The sequence below is a fragment of the Mesitornis unicolor genome, unplaced genomic scaffold (assembly GCF_000695765.1).
Source record: "Mesitornis unicolor isolate BGI_N332 unplaced genomic scaffold, ASM69576v1 scaffold17456, whole genome shotgun sequence".
Lineage (NCBI taxonomy): Eukaryota > Metazoa > Chordata > Aves > Mesitornithiformes > Mesitornithidae > Mesitornis > Mesitornis unicolor.
The window spans coordinates 164,427-176,259 of record NW_010190645.1 but is presented as its reverse complement, the minus strand read 5'-3'; the positions used below and the strand labels follow the sequence as shown (position 1 = coordinate 176,259).

Genomic DNA, 11,833 nt, shown 5'->3' with positions numbered 1-11,833 from the left:
AGTTTTCCATCTGCCCAAAGGGTTTTGCTATAGTGGCCACTACCAAACTGGGAAAAACTAAGGAAAAAAAACTTTAAAAGTCAGCAGTAAATGAGAAATGCTGATACTTCAGCTCTGTCCTGATTGTGCTCAGTTTGCTTCTGAACCTGCTGCATTTTCTCCCTGTGAGATTCAAGCATTTAACTTTGCAGGGGAAAATGAATGAAAATTGCAATGACAATCAAATGCATGAAAGAAAGAAACGGCAGCTTTGAAATATTCACAACCAACACAATTTTGATTAAAGAAAGAACTCTGTTTTTAATAGGTTTTTTTTTTGATCATTAAAAAAGTTTAAACCTGCATAGCAATCATTTCAAAAATAATTATTTAATGTTCCATAATGAAACTGTACACGACCTAGTCTTGAGCGACAGAAGCCTGCCGGGCAGTCCGACGCAGTCCGGAGCGGTGCACCCAGGTGCTGGGACACCGCTCGCTGTGGTCGGGCACTTGCCATCAGCAGCACAGTCTGGCTCCAGGCGCCGGCGGCCGCACAGGGCAGGGGGCGGCTCGGCCCCCTCAGCAGCGCTCCTCATAGTCGTTCAATATCTCGGTACTTTTTCCTCAGGATGGAGACCTGGTCTTTAAAGAGGACAGGGTCGAGCCTCATCTGCGAGTGGATCAGCGGCATATAGCCAAACCAGCTGGCAAAAGTGTTCATGCAGCTCTGCCGCTGGGCGAAGTGGTCGGGGTCGGCCCAGCGCGAGGCCCGGGACGTCTGTGTGGAGAGGAGAGCAGAAATCAGATGATGGCTGCCACACAACAAAATGGCGGGAAAGGGCGGGTGCCACAGCTGGGCTAAAGTCATGCCATGAGCAGTGCCAGGGCTTGGGAGTGCCTGGCTCTGAGGGAACTGAAATCTGCCTGGTGGGGGTTTCAAACCAGGGGAAGGACACCTTGCCCACAGCAGGAGCTGGCGATGGTGAGCTGGCCACCCCTGACCTTCAAAACAGCCCTGAGGGCAGTGCAGTGTGCTGACCCGAGATCCACCATGAGCCAGCCTGACCCGGAGCATGACTCTCACAAGCAAGCCTCCCAAAGGCCGCCAGCACACTACTTCACCCCATCCCTCAGGACTGGTTTTTTTTAAAAGCCTCAAGTTACTTCAGAGATAGAAAAAGTCCTTAAAAACCACCAGGAAAGACAAGAAGGCCACTGCTTCCCAATGGACGTACATACTCTACGGCCAGCCGCTGCCTGTGGGTTTCAGCCATAAGAGGAAAGTACACTACAATTATTATTGTTTCTCAGGTCAAAACCACACTTTTGCAGTGCAGACCTGCAGAAACTTATACATGAGTAATTCCAACCAGTTTGTAACTGAGCTCAGCAGAAGTCCTTACGTGCTTGACGCTACTCATGTGTGCAGATGCCCTGCAGGGAAAAGCAAGGTGCTTCCAGGAATCTCACAGGCCGAGGCCAGTGCATAAGACAGTACCATCTTACAGACAGAGAAAATTAATTGAAGTTCCACGTTACATCATGATGAAATCTGGCATGAGGAAAAGACCATGGTCTTTGCATGCATACGTGCAAAATACTGAGGCCTGATTTTCCAAAGTTCAGGCCAGTTGTAATTCCTATGACAGTCTATTGAAACTCAGCAGCTCTGGAAAAATAAGGCCCTAAGAGCTTTGAAGCAGTTATTATTTTCTATCTGTACTTAAACTACATGTATAGATATAATAAAACTATTATTTAAGATAAAGTATGAATGCTGAGAACCTAAGGCTTTTTGTGCTTCTCATGCATGTCTCTATAGCACTTATGTTTCCCCTATACTTTAAAAACAAATACAAATTCATAAACTCAAAGTATGTTAATTAAATCACGAAGAAACTGATAAAGTCAGAGACTTGCCAAATGAATGTGGTATCAGATTTGATCTTTGTCCAAAGTCTGTCCAGTTTAGCTCAAGTGGTAAGTTATAATGTGCATTGATTACAAACTCTTGATTATACTAAAGAGCAAGCAAAAGCTTGTTGCTAGAGGATTATAGCAGACATTCTGGCCATTAACAGTGAATTTCCATATGGCTATTAATCTCTGTCACAACACTGAGGTTATGTTAATTTTTTATTTGTCTTTCAAGGAATTATGAACATGGTCCATTACATTTCCCAAAGCTGCAAGAACAACTTGTCTTTAGGATAGAATTATAGTTCATGGCTGACTCAAGTCACCTGTGCTACAAAAAGAAAAATGAATGTTCAGACTTTGCCAAACAGCCAAAGCACGGCCCTGTGGAGAGGTGAAGCTCAAACTGGAAGCAACAGATACTTTCTGTACGGCACCTTCTTGTTCATAGAAGGTCTCCCGGGTACCCAGATGAGTCAGAATTGTCAAATGCTACCTATACTTCAGATGAAAGTGCAGAGGCATACAGATAAAGGAGTTTGCAAACTGGCACATCCACTCCCCAGAGATCCAAGTAATGCTGACAGGAGAAAATATATGGGGAAAAGAGAGGGCCCCTTCTTTCTCCTGCCCCTTGGTAATCCTGGTACTATTTATAGTGCAGGTCACAAAAACTGTGGTGGCACAGATGAGAGGTTGTTTAGGACTTGCAGGATTTGCTATTCCTCCCATTGCTTGCTCACACAGGGCAGGAGGAAAGGCCCCCGCAGGCTACTATGTATCCCTGTCACTAGAAGGTATATCCATTTCTACAATGGCAGTACTTATCCGGTAGCTGGAAGAGGCTCTAAAACAAGCATTTCATAGCTGCTAGTGAGTGATGGCGTCATCATGGGACAAAATGTTCCTTGTGGTAAAAAACGCTTGAATATCACAAATTACCTCTATTGTAACAGTCCAATGTCAGTGCTTCAATCACACAATATACTTTAAAATAGCACAGGGATGGCCTGGTACATTATATTCATTAATAATAATTAAAAATAGAAAACTTTTCTAGCATTTACTCCTGCTTCTAGCATTCCATGACTAGGTCTTAGGTCTAGAAACTGGAGTTTAACTGAAATTTGGTCACCAAAATCATCAGTTCCGTGAGTTTGGGATCACCATGAATAACGCTATGTGAGGAAACTATGAAGAAATTCTGTCATCTACAGTAGATATTTGCCATTTCTCCTTTTGGATTTTCCTCCATTATAAACAAGCATATCTAAACTCTATTTACAGTTCTGCTAAACTAAAAACTGAAAAAAAATGACAAAATTGTATCACTCAGTAAGCCTACCCTAGAAGTCAAACCGTTGTATTACCAAAACATCCCAACTGCTAAAACATCCTGTGGATACATACCTGTCCCATCATGGTCTCTTTATACTGTTTTTTCTGTGTTACTTTGATTGGAGGCAATTTTGTCACGGCTGACACCAAAAAATTCATTAGAATGTCCTCACAATTGGCCAGTTGGTCCACCATATTCTTTAGGCTGGCAGGCAGGTAATGAGTGTACAGGTAGTGATAATATCTGGAAACCAACAGCAGGGTTATTAATAAAAGTCACTGAGCTTTCAGGCATTACAAACACCAGGAAATTTCTATCTCAGTTGAGACATAAGTTTTGTACTCAGCTTTGGATACACCACTTCCTTTCTTCTATCTCATCCTCCAACAAGAAGGGAGAACAAATGAGTATCTCATCAAGACAGTAAATAGTGCTAATGGAGAAACAAAACATATGCCTTTTCTGTAACTGGGTGGGAAGATATATCACAGACCTAAGTATCAAGATAACGGAGAAGTAGGAAAAGGAGTACCACATAGCTATAATGTGATAGACAACATCAATGAATTCATCTTCCACCTCCTCTTTCAAAACTATTCAGCTGGAGACAACTCTATTAAACTGGCCTACTACTGTCCTTAGTGTTTAAATTATTCTCCTTTGGGCCTATATCATCCCCTATGGCCTGCCTTCTCCTTTGCAGGGATGTGGATGAAATACTCCAGAATTTGCTGACTTTCTCCTAAAACCCAGAGAGGTCTTTGGTCTGCTGAAGTCCTCACAACAGGGGCTTTCTCCAACATGCTGCAATATGCTGATGTGTGACGTGTCCACTGTGCTACACTTCTAGAGTAGCCAGGAGACTTTGCAGTCCGCAGCTGTCAGACAACACATACCCAGAGCTGGTCTGGAAGTAACCTCCTTTCTGCTATGCTACGGGCCATTCAGCCTAGCAGCTTAATGAATTCGGGAACTCTTTGAAGTGTGTAATTCCTGATGTTAAAAAGAGCAGTCCAACTGCCTCAAAATACAAGTGACTTCAAAGAGACCCAAGAAGCGCAATAATGATTACCAGATCCCCAGAGCTAAACCAAGAACTTAAGTTATTACCCCATAAAAAGTAGGCCCATTTATTATCTTTCCAGTTTTTCCCCTCCCCGGAAGAATGTTCTTCACACACACCCTCCCCCTACAGTATTTTGTTTCGTACAGAAGGAGGACAGCAGATGCTTTGGGTTCTTACTTGTGGTAAATAGCAGCTCCTGTCAATACCATGGAATAGTCATTAGTCCATTTGGAGGTATACCCCCATCTCTCCTTAGTGTTGTCCCAGAAGTGACTGCGAGCAGGGTACCCTACAATCCTCTCTGGAAAACTCTGCCAAACTGTAAAGGCAAAATCCACCTGCGGACAAAGGCATAGGCCAAATGAATACCAAAATAATTTCAGGAAATGTCAACAAAACAAAATATTACCTTGCCACTAAGTCATAATTCAAAATCTTGGAACTGTTGCAAAACATTAATTCTATGTATTCATCAGTAAATTAAACTGACTGCTTGACATTTTGCCCTATAATTATGCACATTTTAATGGTTTCTGTTAAAGGGAGTCTAGAGCATCACAGCATTACATTAACATTTTCAAGCTTGCCCTTTACATATCAAACCTTTTCAAGTTACAGAAAGAACGGGTGTAGGTGCATGTATTTATACTTAGATGCAATATAGTGGTAATAGCTATGTGGTAAACTGAACCTTTTGCACGTTTTTGTGCATTTCACCTACCTTTTCAGTACTGTTAACAAAAAGCTTGGAAAATCAGGAGTCAAACATCTTAAATTATAAGGGTAGCTCAGTGAGATTAAAACAGGCAATCAGTGCAGAGTTCTTTTATATTTCCATCTGGTTTGAGCATTTGAGGACCATGCAGGTAATACTTTTAAGACTGTCTATATGACCAGGAGGGTTAAACACACAGCTTAATAAAGGAAGGAAGACTCCCATGTAGTTGAATGGCTTTAGGAACCTATACTTTTAAGAAAAATGCTTAATACTGTATGAGCTAGAAGATGTCAAATGCTGCCAATAGTGGTTTTTTATCGCTGTAAATATTTTAATAACTCAAATCTCTGAGAACTGAAAAGGTGACAGGACATTGCTACCCCAGGATCCCACCAAACAAATCCTGGTGACACGAGGAAAGGGATGACTGGGTTAGTCTGCAGACGGCTCGTCAGCACTAGATTTAAAAAGAGTTTGGTAAAAATACATACGGAACAATTTTTATCACGGTAAAGTTGGTTGGCAGTCCCTTCACTTCGACTCAGGTTTTGGAGCTCAAGCTAGACCGAAACTTTAAGAAGAGTTAAATACAATTTTAACTGTCCCGTCAAACCCAAGAAAATGAGGGCTTTGTTTCTGCACTGCACACCAAGTTCCCTCCAGTACCAAAGGGAGCTTTGCTCAAAAATGCTTGAAAAACCTTCCAAGAACCCAGCCAAAGTCAAGGGTGTAGAGGTTAGATAAAGAAAGCCGCCCTGAGAACAGTCTCATTTTGTGTGATTACTGTCAGACTTCTCTCATTTACCAGTGTTTTTATGAAACAGAAGAGTCGCACATGTAGTGTAACACAAAGTTAGGGACTGGTTATTTTCTTTCAAGTTGTTTCAAGGAATCTGAGGCCAACCAGAAAGAGACAATGTGCACAAACCAGTTACCGTTGTGATAGTTCTGATCTCATCCAAATCGATACCACATGAAAGAACCAAAGGGTTTTTTTTCCCTGTAAAAGCCTTTCCCATAAAATGTGACATCTGTTTTCTTTAGAGAAGTCTGAGAATCTCAAACCCAAATAAATAATAAAGCAGCTGCACTCAGTGCCCTCACTTGTGCTTTCAAGTGTCTGTCCTTGTACCAGAGAGAAGCACTAGAGCAATGACCCTAAGAGAAAACTCCTTTTATTAAAAAAAACCAACCAGTCCTCATCCTACATAATTGTCAGCAGCATTACCACTCAGTTGATCAGCAGAAAAGCCAAGCAGGCTGCCAGTCTCTTGAACCCCTGCATCACTCCTGACCTGTGCTGATTTCCAATTCCTTCCCACGCAAACATCCCTCTGTGCATGTGACACAGCTCCTCTCACAACAGCAATTATGCACCGTCCTGTTGTGAACAGAAAACCTTTACTACATCTAAGCCAGATAAGAGTTGAGGATGTGCCTGGTACTGGTCCTCCCAACAGGGATGTGATTGGGTTTGACCATGTTTCTAAATTGCCTTCTCTGGGCCCTAAAGCTTTGCCACAATGACCACCTGTGAGCAGGCAGTTTCAAGGGAAGTTTCACACCACACGTTTTGTATCGCTGTTTCAACGCGCTGTTTCTTTGTGTATGCCATACGATGGGGGAAGTGAAGCAACAGAAATGCCCCAGTTCTTCACAGAGAGCTACCAAGGAGAGCTGCTGCCTCTGGCACCCTGGTAGAGGCATGCTGACGCTCCATGGTGGGTGCTAGCAAGAGCTGGCCAGCTGGTCCTCTCTGCAGCACAGGGGCCATGGGGCCTGTTGAGCCAATACCCATCATGCAAACATGCAATTTTGGCCACAAGCTGCTCACAGGAGGGAAGAAACCACAAAGAAATGTGTATGTTGTCTCACACAACAACAAATATTTGTGTTTCAGAATGCTTAGGGTAAAACACAGCCAAGCTGAATGAGAAACACTATTTATTTCATATCTGTTCCAGAAGCCTGAATGACTCCAAAGATTGGAGGATGACTAAATACCAGTCAAAACAAAACAAAGCCCCAGGTCCCGATGAAATCCACAGGCTGGATTGCTGTAAATACCACCTCAGTGCAGTCAAGACCCTGAGAGGTCTTACCATGGTTCCCAGGGCAGCTGAGACAGGACCTTTCGTCCTGAGCAGCAACCGGCTTAGGAACTCCAGCCCTAGGATAAATCCCTTTTACTGCTTTTGGTTTGGTTTTGGGTTTTTTTGGTTGTGCAGGGCTTTTCACACAAGTGCTTTGGCAGCAGCCGTATTTTTCCCCATCTGGCAGAAACTACCAAGCTGCAATGTTGGTATCACACCAGCATAGGAGGTTCCATGTGAACATGAGGAAAAACTTTTTCACTGTAAGGGTGACAGAGCACTGGACCAGGCTGCCCAGAGAGGCTGTGGAGGCTCCTTCTCTGTAGACATTTAAAACCTGCCTGGATGTGTTCCTGTGTGACCTGCTCTAGGTGATCCTGCTCTGGCAGTGGGGTTGGACTGGGTGATCTTTCGAGGTCCCTTCCAACTCCTAATATTCTGTGATTCTGTGATATCATATAGGTTCAATGCCAACTACTTCTCCCATCTGTGCAGCAGAAGAGGGCTACCATGGCTCCTCCTGGCATGGTCTAACCACAGCACAACAAATCCTTACTGGGGAAAAGAGCGGTCACAATCTCATCCATTTAGAACAAATTCAGTGACATCTCAGGGTATAGAGCAGTGATGGGCGACTAACGTTAGGCATTTCTTCACTGACACATAAGCAGCAGCAGCATCAGTGAAAGATCCCCATCACTGATAAAAAAAGCATTTTTATAAAGGTGAAGTGGGGAGAAGGGAATGGCCATGAATATGGGGGAAAAAGGGGGAAAACAAAACAAAATTGAGTTTTTCGAGCTATTCCCTGGCCATCATTAATAATGTATTTCCCAAATATTGCACTCTATATAAACTGTCATCAGTTTCCCCTGTGGTTCTCAGGAAGAGGTTCCAGAAATCAATACTCATCCCAGTTGTAAAAATTGGTTTTCTACAGTATTTTTCTTTTCTTAAAGCTATCTTGTTCTTGGCACAAACATTCTAGCACCTAAACTAGCACAGATCTCCAATTTTATGGGGCGACACAATGGTGAGAGCATTCCCCAGTGAAACCCTGCATTAGGGTGGCCAGGCTGTCTTTCGGAGCGACAGCAGTCCCCTGCTGCTGACACCCCTTCCTTCCCCACCTACACCCTACTGATAACGTGTGTGGGGTAAAAGCTACCCCAATCAGAAAAGTGAGAGCAGAGCATTAAAGCTGACTGCTCTTGGCTGCCTACACCCGCCTGCAGCTATGTTACTAAAATAATAAAGAACGGAAGAACCATATGCTAATGATGAGCCAATTAACCAGGGCGCAAAGCTCCTCTGATGGCAGCAGTGGCAGGGCTGCTGAAACAAGTGCAACGTGTTAAATCTGAGGAGCGCATCAGGAAATCTTACATTTGCTCACTGGCAAAGCCAAGAGAAGAGCCTATCTGCTGGGCTCAGGATGAGCTGAGGAGCCAAGCAAGCTCCCAGAACGACAGGGACCCTTACCTCAGTGGTTGAAAGCACGGTGTCCTCATCCAGGCTTAGCACTGCATCTGTCACTATGTTGTCGTAGGGTAGGAAGCGACTGCTCATAACCTGTGGGTATTCAAGGCAGGAAGGGAGGAAAAAAAAATAACTTGAAGGATTCATTTCTAATGGAAATACTCTATTTTATTCCTCTCTCTTATTTCCTCTTGTCTGAGGCACATCACATATCTCTGCATGATAGGAAGGACCCTTCAGCTCAAGAGTGAGACTGTCATTTTCGTCACCCCAGCAGACAGCCTACACCTTCTACCTGAGCAGTAATTTCTGAACAGACTCCCCTCTTAGGAGCAGGCTACTTTCTGTTTGTGACAAACTGCAATGGTTGTACTCAGATGTACCTACAGCTTCTTTACGGAGGACATTTTCCCTGATAGCTAGGACTGTCCCTCTGCCCTCCTACCGGGTGTGAGGATCAAAGATAATGAAGCATGGAGAAGGATTTTGCAGCACTCATAAGGTCATGCAGCTGGAAAGCCAAGGAGCTCAGGCTGTGTGTGGAGGACGTCATGCTATCAGGATGGTTCCCCTGTAAAGTGGTACAGCTCCATCTCTGTGCATTGCTACTGTATCCACACGGTGCAACATTCTCCATCACTAAAGGAGAATATGCTAAAGAACATGAGGATCAGGTGAGATTCACCTGCGTCAGGAATTATACTGGTATCGTAGCATTTTTATGAAAAAGTCACATTCTTAAGTGACATAACTATGTATAAATGTAATCTGTATGCAGAATAAGCTTTTAAAAACTATGGTACGACAATTCTCAAAGCAATAGGAGATGGGAAAGAGGGTTCAAAAAGATAACAGCAAGAAATGAGAATCCATATGGTTTCTTTAGCAGACTAATTAGCACCTTTTGAGAACTGATGAATAGTAACAAGGACACAACACTATTTGTTTCCCTTATTTGCTAGGAAAAATATCCTGGCTAGTTAATAGACTTCTTTGCCAATTTATTATGCCAAGAAAACACTATAAAAATCAGGGCCAGTAAGAGGAACCCACTGTATGCAAATAGAGACAAGTTTTACACATCCCTCATAAAGGACATGGTCAGTTCTGCATCCCCTGCAACCTGTTTGGAAGTGAGTCCCTAAACCTCTGCCTCAACTTGGAGAAAGCTCTGTCTGTGTGATCAGGAGGCTGATGGTGTCTGTCTGGAGAGTGTTCCTCCATCGCTACAATGGCCCTGGTCCGGGGAAGGCAGTGGTGGTGAGGAAGAGGTGATCTGGCAGGGGTTGATGGTTTTGCTTTGCTCACCCAAGGCCAAGCAGAGCAAGCAGCCAGCAGGAGACCAGGATCTCACCCAGCTCTTTTACAGACTGGCTACAAGTGTCAAACAGTAAAACAGTCGGGACTACTCATGTATTTTATTTCACTTAAAGTTCCCTTTTGTAAAACAGATGTGATGATACATCTTGATTTCATGGGGAAGAGTGGAGGTTAGGTAAAGGCAGACCTCTGTGATCACCTGCACAGAGTAACTGTGCCCGCCTGTACACTTTGGTTTAGTCTGAATGTGAAAAGCAGTTCCTTTGTGCAACCTTTGAATTGCGCTGCTCTGGCTCTGCAAGCTTTGTCCAAACAAACAGCTTTTCTGCGCAGAGCCATTTGGCAAACGTTGGGACATTAGAGAGAAGAGACTGTCCACTACAAACACACCTTTGTGTACTCAGGAGACTCATTTGTAATCTAAACAGTGCCGAGGGCCAATTTCTACAAACACTGTAGAACTGGTCACAGATTTTCTCCTCTACCTCACCTCTGCAAGTTTTCCAAAAGAGAAAGAAAAAACCCCCACAACGTTCAAAAGGCTCAGAAATCACTGCAGCCTTTCTTGGCCCTGCAGCAACTCTCCTGATACTGTTTACATGGCTAACAAAGGCAAGAGCCATTCGCTGCCAAACTTGCAGGGGTCTCGCTTTCCCCTTTTTGAGGTGACTAGGGGAAAAGAACAAAGACAAGGCTATAAATTCAAAATAGGGTTGTACAGCCAAAGCAACTGAAAGCTCCCTTTACAAATGCAGAGCTCAAGAGCCAGTCGACAGAGATCGCAGAGGGGACCAGCCCAAATCTGCCTCAGTCAGAGTCCGGAAGCCAAAGTCTTGCATCTCTCAGGCCTGCCTTTGGAAAGGAATCATCCACTTCAGTGTGGATTTTTAAAAAGCCTCTTCTCTCATCTGGGTGGTGTCTGTTTCAACTTTGCAGAAGTGCAAACAAACAAGCGTGTCGCGCAGCAAGAGACAACACGGTGGTTTTGTTCCCATGCAAGTGTCCCTTGTCCCTTTGGTTTTTTTTGGTGGTGGGATCCCACCACTGGCAGCAGGACTGTACAAAGCCATGAGAGAAGGTACTTTTCAAAGGCTGGTTAATACCATTAATTTTCATTTCTTCTCTGCTTTTGAGTCCACAGCTGACCCCCAAGCCTTGCACCTGACTGCTCAGGCTCAACGAACGCAGCTCATCACTACTTTCATGCACCTGCAGAGACAGAAACCTCCAAAGATGGGGTCAGCACTACCTACTCTCGGGGCCACATTTCAAAACCAGACCCCAGCTGTGAATCGCAGATTCACGGCATTAATTGCCATGCTGATGATTTCTGAGAGCATGGGGCCTCATGCATGAAACACGAATCTGTGACCAAGCTGGTACAAAGGGCTGAGGTACAGAAAGGAGCTGTCACACCATTGGGAACTACAAAGCTCTCACCAAAGCAGCTGGAAAAATGAATTCCAGTCCCATTGGAGAAGATCTGCAATCTTTTACGCCATTTCTCTCCACCTACCTTACTCTCTCCTTCAATGACTATGACAGGCACAGAAGTGGCAGGCCAGCGGTGTTTGGCTGGGAGGGGTTTATCACAATTCCATAGAACAATAATCTGAAAGAGAATATTGGACCACGATCAGAGACGTTTGTGGCAATGCAGTCCAAACCCTAAAGACTCAGATCTCCAGACAGAAATGTTGAATTCAAGATAGGAATTTCTAAATCAACAACAGTGACATAAATCTGTATAAAAATAACACTTCCTACAGTCATTTCACCCATCCTGACTATTTACAATATACGTCCTCTCAGGCAAATATAGGCTGGACAGGAACTCAGGAAGTCTCTATCTAGACCAGGTCGTACGGATGTCAGTGATTTACTTTGGCTGTCCCTAAAGGCTAAGCCACCTGTGACAC

At 44.0% G+C, this 11,833-nt stretch overlaps 1 protein-coding gene across 1 annotated transcript in view; it reads right to left on the bottom strand.

Moving 5' to 3' along the window:
* Positions 1 to 274: 274 nt before the first annotated feature.
* The window catches only part of LOC104542233 (exostosin-1-like), a 175,979-nt gene continuing 164,420 nt past the window's right edge, over positions 275 to 11,833 (bottom strand). Inside the window, 5 exon segments of the mRNA XM_010186470.1 lie at positions 275 to 760; positions 3,310 to 3,481; positions 4,482 to 4,642; positions 8,598 to 8,687; positions 11,431 to 11,526. Coding sequence (XP_010184772.1) covers positions 575 to 760; positions 3,310 to 3,481; positions 4,482 to 4,642; positions 8,598 to 8,687; positions 11,431 to 11,526 — 705 coding nt within the window. The 3' untranslated portion in view covers positions 275 to 574.